General features: G+C 42.3%; 1 protein-coding gene and 1 pseudogene across 11 annotated transcripts in view; one reads left to right on the top strand and one right to left on the bottom strand.

Annotated features, from left to right (window-relative positions):
- Positions 1-16661, top strand: part of LOC135539641 (calpastatin-like) — a 67868-nt gene extending 51207 nt beyond the window's left edge. For 6 of the 11 annotated variants that reach the window (XM_064965647.1, XM_064965648.1, XM_064965646.1 and 3 more), the window contains 30 exons: positions 1062-1127; positions 2814-2963; positions 3290-3385; positions 3754-3882; positions 4656-4778; positions 5152-5196; positions 5304-5405; positions 5518-5598; positions 6113-6148; positions 8586-8672; positions 8838-8918; positions 9417-9491; positions 9669-9743; positions 10020-10061; positions 10228-10326; positions 10420-10536; positions 10698-10811; positions 11078-11191; positions 11399-11590; positions 11710-11808; positions 12036-12152; positions 12375-12488; positions 12691-12780; positions 12897-13001; positions 13220-13312; positions 13764-13802; positions 13953-14069; positions 15225-15254; positions 15376-15482; positions 15695-16661. In XM_064965647.1, coding sequence (XP_064821719.1) covers positions 1062-1127; positions 2814-2963; positions 3290-3385; positions 3754-3882; positions 4656-4778; positions 5152-5196; positions 5304-5405; positions 5518-5598; positions 6113-6148; positions 8586-8672; positions 8838-8918; positions 9417-9491; positions 9669-9743; positions 10020-10061; positions 10228-10326; positions 10420-10536; positions 10698-10811; positions 11078-11191; positions 11399-11590; positions 11710-11808; positions 12036-12152; positions 12375-12488; positions 12691-12780; positions 12897-13001; positions 13220-13312; positions 13764-13802; positions 13953-14069; positions 15225-15254; positions 15376-15474 — 2727 coding nt within the window. In that variant the 3' untranslated portion in view covers positions 15475-15482; positions 15695-16661. The remainder of the gene's footprint in view (positions 1-1061; positions 1128-2813; positions 2964-3289; positions 3386-3753; positions 3883-4655; positions 4779-5151; positions 5197-5303; positions 5406-5517; positions 5599-6112; positions 6149-8585; positions 8673-8837; positions 8919-9416; positions 9492-9668; positions 9744-10019; positions 10062-10227; positions 10327-10419; positions 10537-10697; positions 10812-11077; positions 11192-11398; positions 11591-11709; positions 11809-12035; positions 12153-12374; positions 12489-12690; positions 12781-12896; positions 13002-13219; positions 13313-13763; positions 13803-13952; positions 14070-15224; positions 15255-15375; positions 15483-15694) is intronic. The other 5 variants (XM_064965650.1, XM_064965652.1, XM_064965653.1 and 2 more) reach the window with 5 other exon arrangements.
- A 1266-nt stretch (positions 16662-17927) lies between these two features.
- LOC135529103 (T-cell surface glycoprotein CD8 alpha chain-like) lies at positions 17928-22981 on the bottom strand (annotated as a pseudogene).
- Positions 22982-23199: the final 218 nt, after the last annotated feature.

The raw sequence follows: 23199 nt of genomic DNA, 5'->3' as shown, positions 1-23199 counted from the left end.
TCTATATGGAACTCAAAAGGGTTCTAACTGGAACCAAAAAGGATTCTTCAAAGTGTTCTCCTATGGGGACAGCCGCAGACCCCTTTTAGATTCTCGATAGCACCTTTTTTTCTAAGAGTGCATAGATTAAGTGATGTTGTCAGAGTGAACATCAACTTTTATTGGTCACATACACATAGTTAGCAGATGTTAATGCGAGTGTAGAGAAATGCTTGTAATCAGTAATCAACTCCAAGTACGTCATGAACTATGACACTTTGTGGCTGTGGTAACTAGTGACGGCCGCATCAGTTGAGACACAACATTCTCTTGAATACAGGGTGGTTGTCATTTTAATCATAGAAATACAATGCATAGAATGGACCTATCCCTTCACACCACTGGTAGACCATTGAAATGTAAATTCAATTTAAATATTGACTTTTAAATACTACCACAAAGATGGCCGCCATTCGCACCAATATTTAACTTTTTGGGCAACCTGACCAGATTCACATAGAAATGTGAGTTATAGATCTGTCATTCTCATAGAAAGCAAGTCTAAGATGCGGTAGATCTGTTCTATGTGCACTATTTCCATGCTTCAGTTAAACAATTTTGTATTTTACTTTCGGTTTTGAAAATACAATATTTTAGGCTATGGAAAAAATATTTTACAGTGGTTTAGATGGTACAATGACTCTACACAATGATTGCTTGTTTTGTCACATAAACTGAAATTAGACAAACTATTAGAATTATAGCAAACACATTTCCTATTGCACCTTTTAAATGCCAGTGTTGATCAGCTATATTCCTGTGGTCTGAAGGGATAGGTCCATTCTATTAATGATATTTCTATGATTGAAATTATGCCTACCTTATGAGGACATTGTACAGACATTTGAGCAGCATGGAATGTTTTGTTTTGCTGTGGTTAATTTCAAGTTAAGATTATGCTTAATTGTGTCAGTGTTTCTGACAAAGATTAAGTCTGTGTGTCCTACTATAAGTGATACTACTCTGTTCATTTTATGTTTTTTTAACTCTCTCCCTCTTTCTCTCTTTCTCTCTCTCCCCAGTCGCAGCCCCGACAATATTCATCCACTTCAGTGGCCCAGGTTGCCGTGAATCCAGCACAATTTGAGGTACCATTACTACACACTCTTTAACCTATCTTCTCTCATTCTCTCTCACCATGCCCCTCTCTCTTTCTCCCCCTCTCACACACACACACACACACACACACACACACACACACACTTCTTCTTCCTCTGCCCAGCCTTCACCTTCTTTTCTTTGGGATAGGTCCCAGTTTCTGATCTGGCTTCCAGTGTATTTGACCCCTTCTTTGGGCGATGCTTGGTATTGTTAATATCTTTCCTGTTGCGGCAGAGTAGCGGCTGCTCAGTGTGTCCCAGTCTATCCCAGTCTGTTACCATAACACCATAAAGGACAGGGGAAACAAAAAGCAAGATCACATAGAAAAACAACACTCCCCTCTTCCTCCCATTCAGGCAAAGAGTTGGTCACACCCAAATGTTCAGGGAGTGGAACAATGGCTTTAGATTTAGATATAGGCTTATGTTATTCAGCTCATTTTGATTTTGCAATTGCTTCCAACTAGAATGTTTTAAACATATCCTGAATTATTCTATACATTTCCAATAGGCTTGGTATTTTGTGTTTATTTTGTGCTTGGCATTATTGAGGGAAAACATGCAGCACTTTGCAACAAGTTTTTAAATTCTTGACTCTGTATAGGTGATGACCTCCAGACATAATTCCACACCAGTGTTGTTATGTTGTCACCCATTCAGGAAATACACAAATAAGTTGTTATGAGGAAGAAAATACAATGCATTTCTGGATCCGGGGGGGGGGGGCAGTATTTCTAGTTCTGGAGGGTAGTAGCGATGTACTTGGCCAGCCGCAACACTTGCACAACAGTCAGTGTCTTCCCTACTAATGTCAGTGCAAAAGCTCTATGCTAAACAGTAGCACTCTTTTAGTTGCTTTCTCTCCAGAAAAGAGAGAGCTTAACTACAGAGAACACCTATAGTCAACACACATTGCACAGCACCGTCTCTAACTGGTCTCCAGCCCAATATTTATAGGGAACTACAGATTAGACAAACTTCCTTTGGTTGAATGTCGGTTTTTGTTGTTGTGGGGTTGGGCTGGCAGTGGGGGAACTGAAAGTAGTTTTTTTGTAAATGGGTTTTAATCAACATGCAAAACACAAAGTTTATAACCCTGGTTAAGGCAGGTCATTGACCACTCAGGATAAAGGAATTACCAAACTGGTTTCCCTAGAGAAGATGTATCAGATCCCTGAATCTCTTTCCTGAATCTATTCCAAAAGTCCTCTCTCCTATGCCCAAACAATTCCATGGTGACAGCACAGGGCATAGATGCCAACCTGAGGTGGCGTATTCACATGTCCCCCAACTCCATGACAACACAACATAAAATGTCACCTGTTCTGGTATCTGACGTAAAACCCAGGAAGAATGAAAATGCCTTTGCCTTGTGAAGATGTGACAGACAGTTTGCCACTTAAGAAAGCTACTATTGTTTCACTTGTATCAAATGCATGCACTGCATACCTATGTAGAGATGTATGCATACACACACGGTTATGTATAGTACTATATGCATCTGTACATACTCTGCCGTATCGTCTTCATTTTTACTTGTCAGTCATTTGTTGTTCGTTTGTTGAGGGGAAAGCATCACTAGGCACGGAATTTTATATAGATAAGCAATTGGATAAGGCAAGCTGAAAATAATCAAATGTTACTGAGCCAATCACAATCCTTGTTGCATTCCAGAGTGCATCTCCCGCCTCGACCATGGCAACGAAGCCAAGGGCGGAGTCCGTGACAATGGGTGGAACCACAGGAAGTGGTGTCGCAGCGGGAGGAGGTCCTACTACAGCCGGGACAACGCAGAGTGGAGCGGCCAAAGTGAAGATGCCAGAGGTAGACTGGAGATTCTTGTGGGACAATCATGGCCTATTCTGACTCTTCCCAAATGCGTTCCCATGGGCATAGTAGAACACTCTGTTAAATGGAATCTCACTCTTTACCATTGCCTTGTTCAGCTTGGCCTAGGGTGTGTTCCGATCTGCTTACATCACTATTCACAATGACCCCTATGAGCTTATTGATTGACTGTGCATTTTTACATGCTGGAGTACGGGATTAGGACCCTTCACTGTTCATTGGTGATGTGCATAACATGTTGCTGGCTGGTTTTCTGAACCACGTTTCCATAATGTGTTCTGCGCCTGCTTCTTGGTTTGTAGACGACACTTGTCTCTCCAAACGCTGCTGGAGCAGGTGCTACTGTTATTGACATACCAACACCTGGGACCAGAGGCAGTCCTAAAGACACCCCAAAGGTAATGCCAAACACCCCTCCCCTAAATATAGTAATGGTCTCATCCTCTGGCCCTGGACCTCTTAATGGTCTGAATGACTGCTGGGTTTCAGATTCCGGGTCGATGTTGCCCGTAGGCACAGATCTAGGATCAGCTTACCCTCTCTAAAATGCCTGACTTAACCAATTTGGGAAGGGAATACCAAACTGACCGTAGTTTAGTGTCTAGGGACAACTTTACCCTACTTTAGATTTTAATGTCCCCTGCACCTCATACCCACTGGGGCCCCATTCACCTTTACATATTTGAATTTAAAGGGTGCCAATACATTGAATCTGCTCTGTTTGTGTTGTAGCCATTTACTTTTTACTCATTCCTCTTAAATATAGACTGCACCCATGCACCCTGCCAAAGCTACACCTCCTGCCCCTGGGGGAGTAAACATTGTCGGAGTGTCGGCGACACCGTGGAGAGCTGACGTACCGAAGCTCCAAGAGTCCCCGAAACAGGCAGCCAAGGTAGATGGCAGACTGTCGATGAGTGTGGGCCGAGGCCTCTTTCTTCTCGATCTTTTATTCTTTGCCCGGCTCTCTTTTTAAACTCACTCCCCCTTTCAACACTCTCTTCCTGGGTCACTATTCCACATCTTCTTCGTCATTAATCTCTCCCTGTGACCTTGAGGTTTAAGTCATTCTCTTTATCTTCATATTCTTCCACGCCTTTTATATAGTATCCGTTCTCCGGTTTTTCTCTCCGGCGATATTCTTCAAAACATATCTCTGCTTTTGGACTTCCTTACTTCTGGCCCTCGGGTGTCTGACTGGGAACTGAACGGACACTTCTGCTCTAATGCGACTGAGTCTTACCAGCATGTCCACACTTGTGTTACGCTCAACACGTCAAGACAAACGGTGTCTGACACATCACCACAGAGAAGGCACAATGGTATTTCCACCTTTTAACTTTTTCTTCTGGTTGCGTTGCACCACATCTTGTATTGCTTCTGGCTTTGTTTACCTGGTTTAGGTTGATTGGGGGACCTGTTGTTGTATTTCTGTTTTCGCTGTACCCTCTTTGATGCCATACGGGGGTGCATACTACCGTCCTAATACTTTTCTTAACGGTGACGGCAAATGACATTCTGATTAGGCACTTATCTTATCATGGTGCCTTTCCTTTGTCATTACCTTACGGGCGATAAGCTGTTAACTTTGACTCTAAGGCTATGCGCAGCTCTCTGAGCTCTGCTCTGCACCTCGTCTAATGGTGTGAACCATATGCCTTTTTATAGAGTGTGCCCACCACATCAAGCAAAGCTGACATGGCTAAAAAGGATCTTGCTAAGTTGCCCCAGGCTGTTTCTGCAGGCGGTGCCGCGGCTGGAGGCCCCTCTCAGAAAGGTCCAGAGACCAAGGTAGACTCCGGATTACTGTTCGATATTAACTACGCTATAGTAGAAGACGACTCTTGGGGGTGGGGCTATCCCTGGTGTTAGGGGGTTATCATTGATCACTTCCTGTGTCCTTGTCATTCTTTCTCTGTTTTCACACAATGTAGCCGTGAATTAAAGCAGTGGAAGCGGTGAGGAATGTTTACTGTACCATTTCTATATTTTATTTGACGACAGGAAAAAGAGTGCTTTTGCTCCTGCGTGAGTATTACCTTTGTGGGTTTGGTTGAATTGAGTCCACAGCCACCCAGAAGCTCAGTTGGGCATAGGAGCTGAGCAGTGTCACAGATAGTAACCCAGTGTTGTATTCCCTAACCTCTCCTGCTCCGGGTTGCAGGTACAGGTGGAAGTAGGTCCCCCAGCAGCCAAGACAGCCAAAGAGGTAAATCATTGATCTATGTGGGTTTTATATTGCACAAACAAACAAAAAATGAATGGCATGGCATGGAATTTGCGTTGCTTGTGTTTGAGTTGTCGTGTCATGTGTAGGAGCTTGCTGCGGACCCCTTTGATGCCCTGGCTAATTTCCTGCCCTCGTCAGAGCCTCTCGCCCCTGCTGCCCCCGTATACACCGGGCCAGAGGTTATAGAGGTACAGCACCCTCACATAGTGTGTGTTTGCGCATGGTGCGAGTTGGATAGATGTATGTGTGTCCACCCAGTCACCAAATGTAACAATGTGTGTTATTGCATGTGTCACACAGCATGGCTTGACCCATCAAGAGGGAGTGATATGTGGGGGGAACAACTGCCCACTGCCCCCAGGATACCGATTTGAGGACATGGTCAGTCCCTAACTCTTAATCCCCCTTCTCAAGTCTCCTTCCTCTTGCTCCTCCTCGTCATCATCATCACTTATGTTGCTGTTAGAGAGCTTTACGTTTGTGTGTCTTTAGCGTTGCGCTACAGTACTGACTTTGACATTACACATTTGACTGGAACTCTTGGTCATCAGGTCTCTTAGCCCTTAGCCTATCCCTGGACACTTGGACACTTGACTTGATAGGTGTAAGCAATAGGGCCAAATGTCCACCAAGCTGATCAGAGACCAAGATGGAGCTACTACCATATCAATGCAATTCTTTCAGATCTACTTGATGTGCCCTAGAAGGTCAGAGCCAGGGTTTGTTTCTGGACCAGGTGGGGAAAAGCCTGTGTGTCGTTACCGCCCTTGAATAACCTTTTTGTCATTATTTTCTGAACATGATCAGAGTTGATTTAAATGTAGGCGTACTCAACTATGTAATTAATAAGCTTATATTACATAGAATCATTTCTGATTTATTTTCATTTTCGTAGGCCCCAGTTGCAGATGTCAAGCCAAAGGATGTCCCGGTAAGTCATTGCACTGTATGCTGTGGCGAAAACACAGAGATATTGACCCCCCCCCCCCCCTCCCCTCTTTCTCTCTGCCTCTCTCTCTCAATCTTTCTCACATACACACACGGACTCACACACACGGACTCACTTCATGAACAAAATGAACCATAAGCCTGATGCCCCGGGCTCTTCTGACAGTTTTGGATACCTCTACAGTGTGGAATGTTGCATTGCGCTGAGGGGTGTTGGCATTGCAAACACCAGTAGAGCCATCTGAACCAGTCGGTTCTAGTTCTGCCACACCCTTTTGTGCACACACACTACAAGAGGATACATTGTCAACACACAATCACTCATTACTCCATGCCTATTCACCCATACACAGACCCCATATTTGTGTAGGAAGTGACGTGTCACATTTTGTGGACTATCCAGATAAATTTGCTCTTCCTCTGAGCGACCCAGCCCAGCCTGGGAGACAGCATATGAATGGTGACAGTCTAGTGAATCCAGCCGTTGTGGTTTCATCTCACTGTGATATTTTCTGCCGGATTTAAAGCTCTCAACATGAATAAATACAAAATAATTTAATAGAATTGAAACAATACCACTTTATTTTGGTCACAGACGGACGAAATTGTGCTTAAAGCTGAAGTTGGAATGAGTCTGCACACATTTGAATGGTGTCACTCAGTGGACGTTTAATTGAACATTCTCTGTCGGCAGTTAAATGAAATAGTGCTAATATTGTACTGGCATTAAGTATGATCATACTTATTTTACAGTTATAAGAAATGTGAAAGTTGTTTAGAATTTGATTGTTACTGTATTTAGAAAGCATTTTAGTAATATTAAGCCATATTGCCCCACTTTGTTTTAAATAAAAATAATATTGTTTGGTTATGTCTATTTTGGCGGAAATCAAAATGTTGCCCTATTATTCAATTAAGTGCCAAATAAAGTAACAGGGTTGACAATTTCATCTTAAATCAGCCATAAATTTTGACAGGAAATGGAAGTTTGTTGTGTGCAATAGGGAGTGGCAATTAAATGCAAGCTTTACAAAAACGTTGAAATTGTTAAATAAAAATGTGCCTGTCTAAGTTTTGACGTGTTACACCAGAACATGGCCAAAAACAGTAGAAACCACCTCACCTGCTTTTACTCTGATTTGACTATTAGATGTTCAATGTTTCTTTTGGGGGGGAAAATATTTAAAAAGGTATAGTTTCACCATATTAAATCAAGAGTTCAGTACACATAACAGGGTTGACCTTAAAATGAGGGACAGATGTAAATGAATCACTAATCACATGACATAAATAATAATCTTCAGAAATGTGTCAGTCGTGTGTATGTATAGGTGGCAGGGAAGTCAGGCGCAGGAGAGTCAAACGGAGTGTAAAATGGAGTCTTTTAATTAATGTCCACGTGACATGCTCCATAACACTAAGAATAGAATATAAACAAACATGGGTACGAGGACCCGTCGCGCACCTATACAATAAACACAACACTGACAATAAACAATCTCTGACAAAGACATGAGGGGAAACAGAGGGTTAAATACACAACAGGTAATGAATGGGATTGAAAACAGGTGTGTGGGAAGACAAGACAAGACAAAACCAATGGAAAATGGATCAATGATGGCTAGAAGACAGGTGACGTCGACCGCCGAGCACCGCCCGAACAAGGAGAGGCAACGACTTTGGGTAGAAGTCATGACAAAATGACTTTGTCAAAGCAACAAATTAACTAGGGCTGTACGGTGATGGTGAAACCTGGCGAAATTTTGTTGTTAAATGGGTTAAAATACACAGAGTTGACGTAGGGACATGTCAAAATGCTGAATTTTGCCACTTTGATTACTTCAGATTTCTTCAATTCATGTTGTCTATATAAAAGGACACTTCATTTAATATAACAGGCATTTCAAATTCAATATTGGTGCACTATTTCTACTTTAAATATTTAAAGGGATGCAAAAGAAACCCATTTCGTGGAACGACCCGTACACGCACTTATTCACCCTCTGTCCCAACTGTGGGCCACACCTTATCTTGCACTGTAGTTCTCTCTGTTGTATACCTCTGCTTCTAAGAAATTCTTTGGATAAGAGGCAAACTCTTTTACCGATCAAGTATTTGGCCAAAGTGAGTTGTCTAAAATTGACCATTTGGTTATGTGTTTTTTTTAAATTATAATACAACTGATGCTAAGTAAAGGGATTCTTTGCCAATGCTTGGTTGCGAGTAAGATCCTAGGGAATGTAATGGGTGTGTCAGTAATTTTCCTTCTGGTCTGCTACGTGTGGTCTGGTCTACATTATTCTGCCCTCTTTCAAATGTTGGAGTTAGTCTAAAGCGCCATCTAGTGACAGATTATGAAAACACAACTTTTACTGTAATCCTTTGTGTATAACTATGCTTTGTTTGTTTGCTTGTATCAGAAACCCATGAGCACAGATGAAGCTCTGGACTCCCTCTCCTTTGGGTTCACGACCTCTACTGCTCCCATCCCTCAGAAACAGGAGAAGGTGAGACTTCACTATTTCCAGGTTATAATCACTTATGGGTCTTGTTCCCTGAAACATACATTGGGTAACAGGATCGTTATTAGTCCCATAGTCTTTCGGTTGAGACAGCGGTCTCGACTCTTCATGTTTAATATATGATAGTGATACAATTTCATCTATTAACAGAAAGTGGAGGACTTGGCTGCCATTGATGCTTTGTCTGCTGGCTTCTCCAACTTCGCTCCCCCTCCACCCGCTCCCGTCAAGGTAACTGAAGAGCGCTGATATTTCACTCGACTCTTCCATTGTAAAACTGTATGCTAAAAGAAATTAGCGTGACATGGTAGACTCTTATGAAAAGCCATGTCAGGGAATGTCAATTGACATAACGTGGTCATAATGACACCTGGCAACATTTTGGCTAGCTTGTCGGACTGCTTACTTCCTAGCCACCTACTGGTTACTATGTCATGGTTCTATGTCATGGATGAATAGCCTGTGGATGAATAGCCTGTGGATGAATAGCCTGCCCTGCATACTGTTGCAAACAACATGACAGTGTCATGTAATTTTGACGCACACCAATGTTGGCTGTAATAGCTTATGACAACTGTTATGTCATGTAAAGATACGCTGCTGTGAAGACCGCTTTATGGTGAAGGGTTCAAGTGAGCTTTTTACCAAAGGGTTTCCCCATCTTCCTCTCAACTAGAACCCAAGCAACAGTATTCAACGGACTCAAATAATCTCTCTCCTCCATTCCAGAAAGCTGAGTTTAAGTCTCCCGTTGTGACCAAGTCGGCTGCTCCCCCCGCGGACAAGAAAGCTAAGGTTGAAAAGGTAAGTAACCTCAAAGAAAGCAAGTCCTACTTCATGACCACACATTAATACGCCATGCGTAACAATGTCATCAGCACTACATAAACACTGACAAACACTTATGTCCACTGTTATATTGGGTTGTCCATCATTGCAGCTCAGCCAACGGAGTCAAATAACCTCTCTCCTCCATTCCAGAAAGCTGAGTTTATGTCTCCCGTTGTGACCAAGTCTGCTGCTCCCCCCGCGGACAAGAAAGCTAAGGTTGAAAAGGTAAGTAACCTCAAAGAAAGCAAGTCCTACTTCATGACCACACATTAATACGCCATGCGTAACAATGTCATGAGCACTACATAAACACTGACAAACACTTATGTCCACTGTTATATTGGGTTGTCCATCATTGCAGCTCAGCCTGTCATGCTTTGAGGCGGGTTGGGTTCTGTACTGTTTCGGCAACAAAAAATATTTCCATGCAAAATATGTATTCCATGTAATACTTCTGTCGGGTCATGAAGCTGTTATCTATTGACGTTTGTTGCGTTTCAGTTAGCTGACTCCCCATTGGACACCAAGCCTAAGACAGATGAGGTTTGTCATGGGAGGGATACAGTTTCTATCTAACCAATGAAATACTGTTACTGTTGTACTATGTATCATCCTGTGTGCTTGTTGATCATTCAATATAACCCCTTGTGTGTGTCCCTTTCTCTGTCTGTCTTTCTTTCTTCATGTCCCTCTGTCTGTGTCTCTCCAGGGTATGTCCCTGGATGCTCTCAATGCTCTGGGAGACACTCTGGCTGCTCCAGAACCAGCGCCCGAACCTCCCAAGATCAGACCTGAGGACATTGTCACGGTACACTTGACTTGTATTCCGCCTGTGCTACATTTGTGTGTGCGAGTGCGTACGCGTGCGTAAAACGTTTTGGTGCACATTTCCGTTCTGCAGGAGGGCAAACTGACATCGGAGGCGGGTGTGTTTGTGGGTGAGAGGGACGACACTATCCCACCAGAGTACAGGTTCACCAAGGACAAAGTCAAAGACCTGCCTCCTCCCAAGAAAGAGGTGAGCCTTCTGAAGCCATCAAAAGCCTAATGTCCCACACCTATAGTAAATACCAGTGGCGACCTCCAAAGGGATCTGATGTTATAGTATACTGAGATTTGAGTCACAGTACTCATACTTCTCCCCTCTGTACTCTGTTTTCTCTCTCTCTCATTCTCCAGCCTTCCATGGACTCTGGCGAGGCTCTGGACATCCTGTCAGGTGACTTCATGTCTTCCTCTGTGGCTCCATCTGTCCAGGCTCCTGTCCTCTGCCCCCCAGCTCCTCCCAAACAGGTGAACAGCACCCTCTATCATTGGTCGTTCACTTATCAAACCATCCACTAATTGGTCAACTCTGTTATGAATCGATTTACCCCTCCAATAGTTTCATTTTCTATGGGTCTATTGGTAATCTTCTAAGTTAGTCACTCCAGTGCCATTACTTTAGGGCTATCTTAATATGACATGTGAGTAAGAATCAATAACAGCCATTTTGTCAATCTTATGACAGCCTTAGGAAGGCATTATAAGCTGTAAGTATGTGAGTCTATCTCTCCCAGGCCAAAATAGATGATTTAGCAGCCCTGGATGCCTTGGCTGGAGACTTTGTGGCCCCTACTAAGGCCTCCGCTGTCCAGGCCCCCGTGGTGCCTCACTTCGACAACCCCCCACAGGTAAACTCACAGGTGTTTTGTATATGTTTAGTTATGTTGCGTGTTCATTGTATTCAAATCATATTGTTTGTGTGTCTAGGTGTGTGTGTACCTTGTGTATTGCCGGCTGTCAGGTCATGGTGTGTGTATGCATATGTACAGTATACCTTGCGTACTGTCAGGTCATATCATATGTGTATGTGTTTTGCTCTTGCTTCCTGTCTATAGAGAGCCGTTTGTACATTTGACCTTGAAGCCCCCAGCATGGCCCCTGTTGTACCCGGAGCCACTACTAAACCCGGAGCCACTACTAAACCCGGAGCCACTACTAAACCCGGAGCCACTACTAAACCCGCTGCCACTACTAAACCCGCTGCCACTACTAAACCCGCTGCCACTACTAAAACCACCACTGATGAGGTAACCACGCTATGTGTAGACACAGGAGAAATCTAAGGCGCAGTAAGAGACTCAACTGAAGAAAAAAAGTCCCTGCACACAGCTGATCCCTGTGTGTGTGTGTGTCTCTCTCTCTCCAGGGTATGTCCCTGGATGCTCTCAGTGCTCTGGGAGACACTCTGGCTGCTCCAGAACCAGCGCCTGAACCTCCCAAGATCAGACCTGAGGACATTGTCACGGTATACATACACTGAACAATAAAGTTATTCTATTCAATTCTTACAATGACTAGCTTACAGTATAGTACATAGTGTAGCAGTCCCAGTGACATTTTTTAAGGATAGAATTAATTTCAGCTCTGTTGTGTGTGTGTGTGTGTGTGTGTGTGTGTGTGTGTGTGTGTGTGTGTGTGTGTGTGTGTATATATACACGTGTTCATGTGTGTTTTTTTGCATGTGCTGTATAGGAGGGCAAACTGACAGAGATGGAAGCTGTGCTTGTGGGTGAAAGGGATGACACTCTCCCACCAGAGTACAGGTTCACAGAGGACAAAGGCAAAGACCTGCCTCCTCCCAAGATAGAGGTGAGACTCATTTACACAAAGCACAGGTCATGGGAGATCAAAAAATACATTACTTTTCACTATGAGAAGAAACAGAACTAAAGATAACCAGGAGTTATTGGTGTAAGGGAATTTGATAATCATAACTGTCTCTTCTTCCTCTCTTCACTTCTCCTCCTCCCTATCCTCTCCCGTCCACTCCTCCCCTTCTCTCTCTCTCTCTCTCGCTCTCTCGCTCTCCAGCCCTCCATGGACTCAGGTGAGGCTCTGGACATCCTGTCAGGTGACTTCATGTCATCCTCTGTGGCTCCAACTGTCCAGGCTCCTGTCCTCTGCCCCCCAGCTCGCCCAACACAGGTGAACAACACCCTCTACCATTGGTCACTCACTTATCAAACCATCCAGTGATTGGTCTGCTCTCTATAAAACTATGACCAGCCAATACGTGTTTTTATGTCTGGTTGCTTTAAGTGTCTCTTTGTTTTTCATCGGTAGCAGAACAACTCACTTAACATATACATTTTCCCTCCATCTCTCCTCTCCTCCTTTGTGTCTGTAGGCCACAGATGACTTTGCCTTGGACGCTCTGGCAGGGGAATTTGTAGCTCCAGCTGTTGCTCCTGCAGTCAAATCTGCTGCTAACCGCCAGGTACTGATACACACACACAATGTGAGATTATTGTTGTCCTATGCCTAATTCACATTTAGTGGCTCAGATACCCATTGTCAGCAGTGACATGTAACCGCGTGCGTGTGTGTGTGTAGCTGTCTACAGGGACGGTCGATGCTCTGGATGCCTTGTCAGACACCTTAGTGAACATGACTCCTATCCCAGAGCCCGTTCCTGTCTCTGTCAGGGACATCGTCAAGGTACTTATAAAGAGTGATATGAAGGCTTCATTAAGCCTACACATGATGTATTTAGTTTAAAGTGTGACCGACTGGAAATTCACTCTTGTGCCATACAACTGTTGAAGGCTATTCCTTGGTCAAAAAAATAAGCCTTACCTCACTGCAGTGAAACCTTTAGCCTATATGAGCTAATGCTATCTGTTGTTTCACCTGAGTCTGCTCTCTGCTTATTCTAGGAGAAGAAGATCATGGAGGAGAAGCTTATCAAGATGGGGGAGAGAGATGTCAGCCTTCCAGCTGAGTACCGGCACACAGAGAAAGACCTTAAGGTAACATATACAGGGTTGTAGTAGGAAATAAAAGGGGTATTCCTGAAAATGCTAATGTAATGTGCTAATGATAGCATTTATGCTAACGCTAATACGTGGTAAATGCAATACACCAAATAAAATGGTAGTAAACGGCCCTTACGTTATTTTTACGCTCTTCTATCGAAAATATGCAAAAACCAAGTTTGGGAAACGTTAATATTTTTTTTATTTGACCTTCCTAGGCAAGTAAGTTAAGAACAAATTCTTATTAACAATGATGGCCTAGGAACAGTGGGTTAACTGCCTTGTTCAGGAGCATAATTACATATTTTTAACTTGTCAGCTTGGGAATTCGATCTAGCAACCTTTCAGTTACTGGCCCACCGATCTAACCACTAGGCTACCTGCCACCCCAGGTGTAAGTAAGGCTGTATATTTTAATAAGGTTTTGTGTATTTTCTCCTCACAGGCAGAGGCCAAAGCCCAGACGGATGTTAGGCCCAAGCAGGTAGCGTTTCTGTCCAATTGTATCTATAATCGTACAGCTCAGTCGTATTCAATGTCATACTGTGTTGAACACAGTGCCACTCATAAAAGTCATATTGAATTCATGTAAACCGTATGTACACTTGTGACCCGTCTTCCTCCTTCCTTAAAGCCATCTATGGATGACAGCAGTGCCCTCGACCTCTTGTCTAGAGACTTCTCTTCCTCACCTTGTCCTGCTGAAACCTCAGTAGTCGTGACAACAAAGCAGACACAGCCCAGTCTGGAGGTACGTACACAGGGCCCGATTCAGACTTTTTTTGACGCGTTTTGATTTAAGCACTTCTCAGTAGTTGGTATACAGCCTTACCGAATGCATGTGCGTCACGCGCTCTCCAGGTGTTTCTCCCTTGCACGCTCTCTCTGCATGAGGCTACTAAGCCCATGAAGCCGGTTTGCAAAATTCTTGATATTTTTGTTTTAGCTCCGACTCCATGCCATTATCAGATAAGACCTTTATGTGTCTCTGCTACTCTATCATGGCCTCTTTCACACAGGTACATGTTCATATTTTTTTGTCAATATACTTCTTCAGTGTCATTCAGTCTATTTTCATCACTTTCTGCTGCTCAAATGGACTTCTTCTCTTACTTCCTTGGCTGCTCTTTCAAGAACCTCCAAGGGGGCCTGCTTGTTTTATGTTTGTATAGACAGGGCATGATGATGTCTGCGCTGTAACAATAAAAAAAACTATCTTGAGTTCATATGCATGACACCTTGCAAAAATACTTAGCATATTATGCATTACCCGTACCCATTGCGTGCGTAACCTGATTAGGGCCGTCTACCCACGATGCTCAGAATGACAGAAATCCCATTTAGATTATGGTAATTAATTCTAACAGAACAGGCAAGTCGAGGATGCAATGATTTGCGGTCCTTCTAACCCAATTCTGATGCGCACTTTGAAGATGTTATACTTACTGTCCACATTTACTTATCCTCAGCCAACAAGACGAGTAACGAACAGCAAAATCACTAGCCTATGTCAATATACTATTCCCCATAGTAGAAAATTTAACCTACAACAGTGGAGGCTGGTAGGAAGAGCGATAGGAGGATGGGCTCATTATATAGGAGGAGGATGGGCTGGAATGGAATAAACGGAGCGGTATCAAACATATTGAAACCGCATGTTTGACTCCGTTCCATGAATTCCATTCCAGCCATTACAATAGCTCCTATAGCTCCTCCCACCAGCTTCCACTGGAAGATGAACTTGCCATTGATTATCTGGTTTTGGAGCAACAGATATGGTTGTTGATTGTCTTACAGCGCCCTCTAGTCTTATTGAGACGTATTACAAGTCTCCCGTATCACTTGACCAGAGCCCTCCCTGAAGTTATATCCACACTGAACAAGGTGTCAATTTTGTTTATTGCAGAGCAACAGCAAGTCAAGGTCTAAGTCAAAGGTAAGAACTAGACCTCAAGCAAACCAAATGAAATTAGATCCTGATAATTATTTGAGATACATGCCCATATTCGTGTGATTTGATATAAATGTCCTCTAATTGACTTGACCTTTTGTCTCAGAAACAACAGGAGGAAAACCCATCAGCCAAAGACCACCTCTCTGGAAAGATGAGTTCAGATGTAGTGCCAGGATCCAAAAATAAGGGTGGCAAGAGCTAGACCTCTAGGTAAGGACTTGACCATCAAGTACCTCAGGAGCACAGATTTCAAAAGTATCCTACAAGTCTCAACCAACTTGAAACAATGTGACCGTGATACTGCAATGCAGGCTTCTATATGTACTAGCATACATACAATTTAGTCTGATTTAATATCAGAGTATAGGATTCTTTTGTTGTCTTCTGTGAGATTGACTGATGTATGTTCTTATGTATTGCAGGTTTCTAGCGCACTACATGTCCCCTGCCACATGGAGGCGCCACTAGAGGGAGCTGCTGTGAACGATGATTCTATTTTTCTAAATGGTGGAGAATGTATACTGGATGAAAAACAAACATGACCACACACACACACACATGCTGTGTGCAATGCCTTTCCTGCTTGGTTTTGCACATGGCAGAAGATTGTACTTGTTTTGGTTTCTTTCCTTTGAGATGAGAGCAAAATAAAGAGAGAGTGAGAGAGAGAAGGCGAGAGAGAGTTTGTTGTAATTTATTCCTCATGAATGACAGAGCAGCTGTCCAATCCTGTGAGAAAAATAAAATGGAGGTGTTGCCCTAGCTAACAGTCTGTATTACCCCAATGTTGCAGTGATGTTGCTTCAACGTTGGGTAATAGTGAGCGTGATCTGGGTAATAGTGAGCGTGATCTGGGTTTAGAAACAGTGTATAGTGGGTATATAGAATTGTGATGTCTTTGCAATCTTGCTGTACACAGAAAAGCATGTTTTCTATTATGTGGACAGCCAACATAAGACACTAGCGTACAGCATAGTCTTGCTTAGTTTGATGATAATACTTAGTTTACAATATTGAAATGTGTAAAAGGATTTACAGGAAGTGATCTGCTTGGTACGGATGCATCTGAAAGCTCATGCAATACTATATATTTACTTTCTTGATAGATATCGCTTTACAGAAGGGTCTATATGTGTGTACTTTGCCTCATGTATTGGCATGTATTGGTTTCTGAAAGTGCACTTACAAGTAAACTTGGGTGGTCACTACCTCTGTAAACTGCCTTTGTTTGTATACTGTAAAACAGTCAAGAGCTATCACTTCTACTCAAAAAGTCAAAAAGCTGGTATGACAATTCTACATACAGTATTTCGGTGCAGGTCTCAAACTCAAAACTTGAGAGATATTTTGGAAATGGGAATTCTAATTTAATAAAAATGTCAAAAATAATTGGTTTGCCGTGTGTATTCAGTATTCAAGTGTCTGTAGTAACTGCTTGTGCCTCAACAACAGAAAAACAAACATTTTGAAGCTAGCATGGGGTAGCCGAAATGTACTTTGCCCTATAAAATGACAATTAATGACTAGCAGAATACACAATTTGTAAGAGGGTAATTTGGTATAGGGAACCTACTGTATATTTTGTTGCAGGACAGAGAATACTTTTTAATATATTTTAGAAAGGATTTCACATGCAATATTAGGAAAATCTTTATCTTGTGCAAAGCAGCTCCTTAGTTTTTACATTTTGTTAAGTTTTACAACGCTCCTTCCTCTGATATTGGCTGTTTTTCGAAGTGCAACAGCCTTGGACGCTTGTAGAGTAGAATTTCAATAGATGTCAAGTGTTTGTAAAACAAAACATTTGACTAAAAAAAGATGTAGCTTTACCATTTCTGCCTCATCATTCAGATTTTAAGAGATGAGTAATATAAAGTAACAGATTTCACATTAACATGCCTTTACAGTTACACGAACACTCACATACGTTACAATCATTCAAGTGTTCCAAAAATATTGCTTTCCTCCAAATATACAAAAAATAATAGTTTGGAGAAGAAGTCCAACAATTTGAGGCATAAAATGTTAAATTAGTTTTATGGGGGTTTCACTGCAGAGCTTGTCTTTGGTAATATTTACAGGACATGGAAGTCAAAGTGAAAAGCATCTTAATACATCTCCATTTATTAAAGTAATGACATGAATCATATTCACAAAGCTGCCATAAAGCTAGTATGTTGATGAAAGGAAGAGTGAGAACTAGGCTATTTCAGCTAGATAAATTTAAACTAACACCATTTATCAATTATAATCAATTGAATGGTTCACAGCAAAGAGACAACGTTGCGTCATTGTGTTTCCCTCTTTCGCAGTGGAAATCATTGTCTGTGAGAAGAAAAGACAAGGAACAGCCGTGTCATAAGCATCACTAAATACAAAAATATTGAACAGATTGAATGTATGTAATTGTTTTGGTCTGTCTAGTTCCCCCCCCCCCCAGCAATAATTGTAATTACTTTACTATAAATACTGACCAATAATATTCCATAACATATATTATGCAAAATCATATTTCAACTAACGAATGTTATTTTTGTGTTCTTATGTAGCTTGTACATGCTGGTTTTACTATACCTGATGTTTTTACTATCCTACACTAAAACACACCGCTCAATTTAAAACAAAGGAATATTTAGATGGTTGTGGATAGTTAATTCATTGTATACATGTTGAAGATTTCACTAGTCTGTTGTTGGCTATAGGATGTTTCCCTGGTGCTCCCATTCTCGGCCTGAGTACAAGAGAAAAACACAAGAGAAGCTTGTCTTTATGACAAACTCTTAGGTCGTTTAGGGGAGAAAACTCCCAAAAGTGTGCACCTTGTGTGCGTTTACTATGAAAGCAGTCTCCACCAAAGCTTGAACATTGCTTTTAAATTTGTCACTCTGTAAAGCTGAATTTCCGTGATGCAGATTGAATCGAGTCTTAACAGTCTGGTCCATAATTATTGGCACTCTTGATAAAGATGAGCAAAAAATATAATTTCGGACCTGTTTGCCATAGTAAATAGGTAAAACTTACTTTGTTTTGTAATAATGTGGGCATACAAATAATTGTAACATTTAAAAATAAATCTGGCCTCTTGTGTGGCGCAGTGGTCTAAGGCCGGGCCGGGTGCTGACACGGTCACCAGGTGTACGGTGTTTCCTACGACACATTGGTGTGGCTAGCTTCTGGGTTAAGCGGGCATTGTGTCAAGAAGCAGTGCGGCTTGGTTGGGTTGTGTTTCGGAGGATGCATGTCTTTCGATCTCTGCCTCTCCCGAGTCCGTAAGGGAGTTGCAGTGATGAGACAAGACTGTAGCTACCAATTGGATACCACAAAAAAAATGTTTTAAATTAAAACACTTAAAAATAAATATTGATACATTGTTATTATTATTAATAATAATAATATATGTAATAACATTGAAATACACAATGATAAATTATAGCTGAGTCAATAGAGCACAAGGACATCCTTGCCGGCCAAACCCCCCCCAACCCGAACGACGCTGAGCCAGTTGTGCGCCACCACATGGGTCTCCCATGGGACAGCTTGGGAAGTTCCAGAAAATTATATCATGGCTTTAGAAGCTTCTTGTAGGCTAATTGACATCATTTGAGTCAATTGGAGGTGTACCTGTGGATGTATTTCAAGGCCTAACTTCAAACTCTGCCTCTTTGCTTGACATCATGGGAAAATCAAAAGAAATCAGCCAAGACCTCAGAGCAATTTCCAAACGCCTGAAGGTACCACGTTCATCTGTACAAACAATAGTACGCAAGTATAAACACCATGGGACCACGCAGCCGTCATACCGCTCAGGAAGGAGACGCATTCTGGCTCCTAGAGATGAGCGTACTTTGGTGTGCGAAAAGTGCACATCAGGCCTCCCGGGTGGAGCAGTGGTCTAAGGCAGTGCTAGCTGTGCCACCAGACACTCTGGGTTCGAGCCCAGGCTCTGTCGCAGCCGGCCGCGACCGGGAGGTCCATGGGGAGACGCACAATTGGCCTAGCGTCGTCTGGGTTAGGGAGGGCTTGGCCAGTAGGGATATCCTTGTCTCATCGCGCACTAGTGATTCCTGTGGCGGGCCGGGCGCAGTTCACGCTGGACCAAGTCGCTAGGTGTACGGTGTTTCCTCCGACACATTGGCGCAGCTGGCTTCCAGGTTGGATGCACACTGTGTTAAGAAACAGTGCGGCCTGGTTGGGTTGTGTTTCGGAGGACGCATGGCTCTCAACCTACGTCTCTCCCGAACCCGTACGTACGGGAGTAGAAGCGATGAGACAAGACAGTAACTACTACCAATTGGATAGCATGAAATTGGGGGTAAAAAAAATTAATCCCAGAACAACAGGTACAAAAGTATCTATATCCACAGTAAAACGAGTCCTATGTTGTCATAACCTGAAAGCCCGCTCACCAAGGAAGAAGTCACTGCTCCAAAACCGCCATAAAAAAGCCTGACTACGGTTTGCAACTGCACGTGGGGACAAAGATTGTACTTTTTGGAGAAATATCCTCCGGTCTGATGAAACAAAAATAGAACTGTTTGGCCATAAGGACCATCGTTATGGGTGGAAAAAGGGGGAGGCTTGCAAGCCAAACAACACCATCCCAACCGTGAAGCATGGGGGTGGCAGCATTATGTTGTGGGGGTGCTTTGCTGCAGGAGGGGCTGGTGCACTTCACAAAATAGATGGCATCATGAGGAAGAACAATTATGTGGATATATTGAAGCAACATCTCAAGACATCAGTCAGGTAGTTAAAGCTTGGTCGCAAATGCGTCTTCCAAATGGACAATGACCCCAAGCATACTTCAAAGTTGTGGCAAAATGTGGCCATCACAAAGCCCTGACCTCAATCCTATAGAAGATTTGCAGGCAGAACTGAAAAAGTGTGTGCGAACAAGGAGGCCTTACAAACCTGACTCAGTTACACCAGCTCTGTCAGGAGGAATCGGTCAAAATTCACCCAACTTATTGTGGGAAGCTTGTGGAAGGCTACCCAAAAGTTAAACAATTTAAAGGCAATGCTACCAAACACTAATTGAGTGTATGTAAACTTCTGACCCACCGGGAATGTGATGAAATAATTAAAAGCTGACATAAATAATTCTCTCTACTATTATTCTGACATTTCACATTCTTAAAATAAAGTGGTGATCCTTACTGACCGAAGACAGGATATTTTTACTAAGATTAAATGTCAGGAATTGTGAAAAACTGAGTTTAACTGTATTTGGCTAAGGTGTATGTAAACTTCCGACTTCAACTGTATTTACTATGGAAACATATACAGTCAGGCCTGAAATTGACACCCTTGATAAATATTATAAAAAATGACTGTAATAAAATATATGATTCAAATACTGAGCTATATTGTATGCTATATTTGTATATTTAATTTTTTTGTAAAAAAAAGTATTGTATTATAAATCCTGGGTTTATAGTATATTATTTTATACTACTAAAATTGCACAAAGAAATAGATTTTGTTTAACAAGTTTTTAAAAAAAAGGTAGGGGTCAAAATTATTCAAACTTATTGTGAGGATAACGACATTGGGATTGGAGAACACATTTGGAGGGATCTTAGACCAACTTTTGATTCTGTGGTCAATTAACCTTTTCTTAGTGAATTTGGATTACTGCTTGGGGTTATTGTCTTGCTAGAAGATAACCTGCGGCCAAATGTCAGCCTCCTAGCTGAGGCCACCAGGTTTTTGGCTAAAATGTCCTGGTACTTGGTAAAGTTAATGATGCCGTTGACCTCAACAAGGGCCCCAGGACCAGTGAAGGCAAAATAGCCCCATAACATCACTGATCCACCACCATATTTTACTGTATGTATGAAGCATATGCTTCTGTTTGGATATTGTATTTCCATCAACTAGGTTCAATGCTCTTGTTTTGCTTGGTGGGCAAGGGTGTTTCATGTGAGTGTATATACTGTAACTGGGTGTTTCGTAAATACATGAGGGTATGAGTGGGTGTACACATATGCAGGACTTGCGATTGCAGTGGCATATAGGGATGAAGAGGAGGAAGAGGAAGCCACAGCCAGCAGCAAATGGGCCCAAATGAACAGATCACAGGATGCACTAGGGTCCATCTTTCCCACTGCAAAAGCACAAGTCAAACAGGGAACACATTTTTGTTCAGCCACATTGGATAATGGCAAATACCCAGTCAGTGTAACTTTGGTTATCCAAAACAACCCTATCAATGATGATTTAAATCATGTTGATGATGATGAAGCAAAGCTTGGCAGTTGTAGATCTGGTTACCTCTATGCCTGTGGTCATTGGTGGCGTTGTGGTTGTCTTAGGTGGAGTGGGGTGTGTTAGCATGGATAACTTTCAGACCGTTTAAAACGTATTTAGGCTATAGCTTTGGCTACAATAAACCTCTGATTGAAAAACCCTTGTTGCCATTGTTGTCTGAAACTGGATTATTCCGATCAAATTCATGTATAAAATGTAGCTCAGCTAGTTTACTCACCTGGCCCAGCAAGTCAAGTTACTTCACCAAATACTTGCGCATTACTGTTGATTGATGCACAGCTGTAGACCACACTATCTCGGGCCTTTTTGAAAGCCTTCAATATCAAGATGTCTTTGTTTATCTGGTCCCCACTGAACACTTCGGAGTCAAAAACTTATGTGCTTTTATTCATTCTTGGAATTTAACGTTGCAATAAACTCCATTCCAGCGTTGTCCTTCACTCGAAACCAAATCAACATGTTGCCCCTAGGTTTCGGTCTCTATCCCTTTTCTCTGTTGGAGAACTCAGGTCGAGAGTTTGATAGCGTTTGTGAACATAATTGAGATTCAACAAATAAATACATAAATCATTTGTTATTTAAAGATGTATTTAAAAAAAAAAAGGAAATGACTGAAACGTGATCAATTATACAACTGGGTTACAAGCTTATAGCCTAAAACCATTTTGTTCACAATAAGACTGTCACGGCTTTCATTGTGGGAAGGAGGAGCGGACCAAAATGCAGCGTGGTTGTTATTCATTTTATTAAATTAAAGAAACTATACACGATAAACTAACAAACGTGCGAAAACAGCCCTATCTGGTGCAAAACACAGATAGGGCTGGAACAATCACCCACAAACACACAGTGAAACCCAGGCTACCTAAATATGGTTCCCAATCAGAGACAATGACTAACACCTGCCTCTGATTGAGATCCATATCAGGCCAGACATAGAAATAGACAAGACATCCAACATAGAATGCACACACAGATCACACCCTGACCAACCAAAACATAGAAACATACAAAACAAACTATGGTCAGGGTGTGACAAGGACAGTCTAGAGACAAACCTACAACACAAATGAATTTAACCTTCACATCGAAATTTAAATAGCAGTAGACAATGTTATTTATTACAATGGTATTGATTGTTCCAATAAAAGTTGCCTATTTAGTCAGTTTACTACATGAATGCCAAGAACGTTGTGCATATAGGCCTCCCTAGGCTAATTGTATTTCAGATTGAAAACGCTAAAACATTATATATAGCCACACTTATGAACTAGGCCTTTTAGAGTGCATATATTCTGGCGACGTGGAAATCAATCGATTACTGTTGTTTAAAACTATCCGCCCTACATTGAAGGGAAAACTCCATAGGCTATACCATGCTTACCTTGACAAAAGAACAGTGAAACAAGTGTCTGCATCCACTTTTGGCCCATTTTCATGTATTTTGGCACAGCAATACTTCCAAGATCTCCATCATGGTATGTACAGTAGAACCCGGTATGATGAGGAGCTCAAAACGACCTTAAACCCCGCCCCATGTCATTTCTCATCACTGTTAAATCGAATCATTTGCAGGAGTCATTGCAGGTGGTCTGTAAAGGCTGCTCAAGCAGAGCTCACCAATCCGCGCGGCGCCTCACAACAGGCTGGCGGCTTT

Source organism: Oncorhynchus masou, chromosome 5 (assembly GCF_036934945.1).
Source record: "Oncorhynchus masou masou isolate Uvic2021 chromosome 5, UVic_Omas_1.1, whole genome shotgun sequence".
Classification (NCBI taxonomy): domain Eukaryota; kingdom Metazoa; phylum Chordata; class Actinopteri; order Salmoniformes; family Salmonidae; genus Oncorhynchus; species Oncorhynchus masou.
The sequence above is the reverse complement of the archived record's forward strand: the minus strand, read 5'-3'. Positions and strand labels throughout refer to the sequence as shown.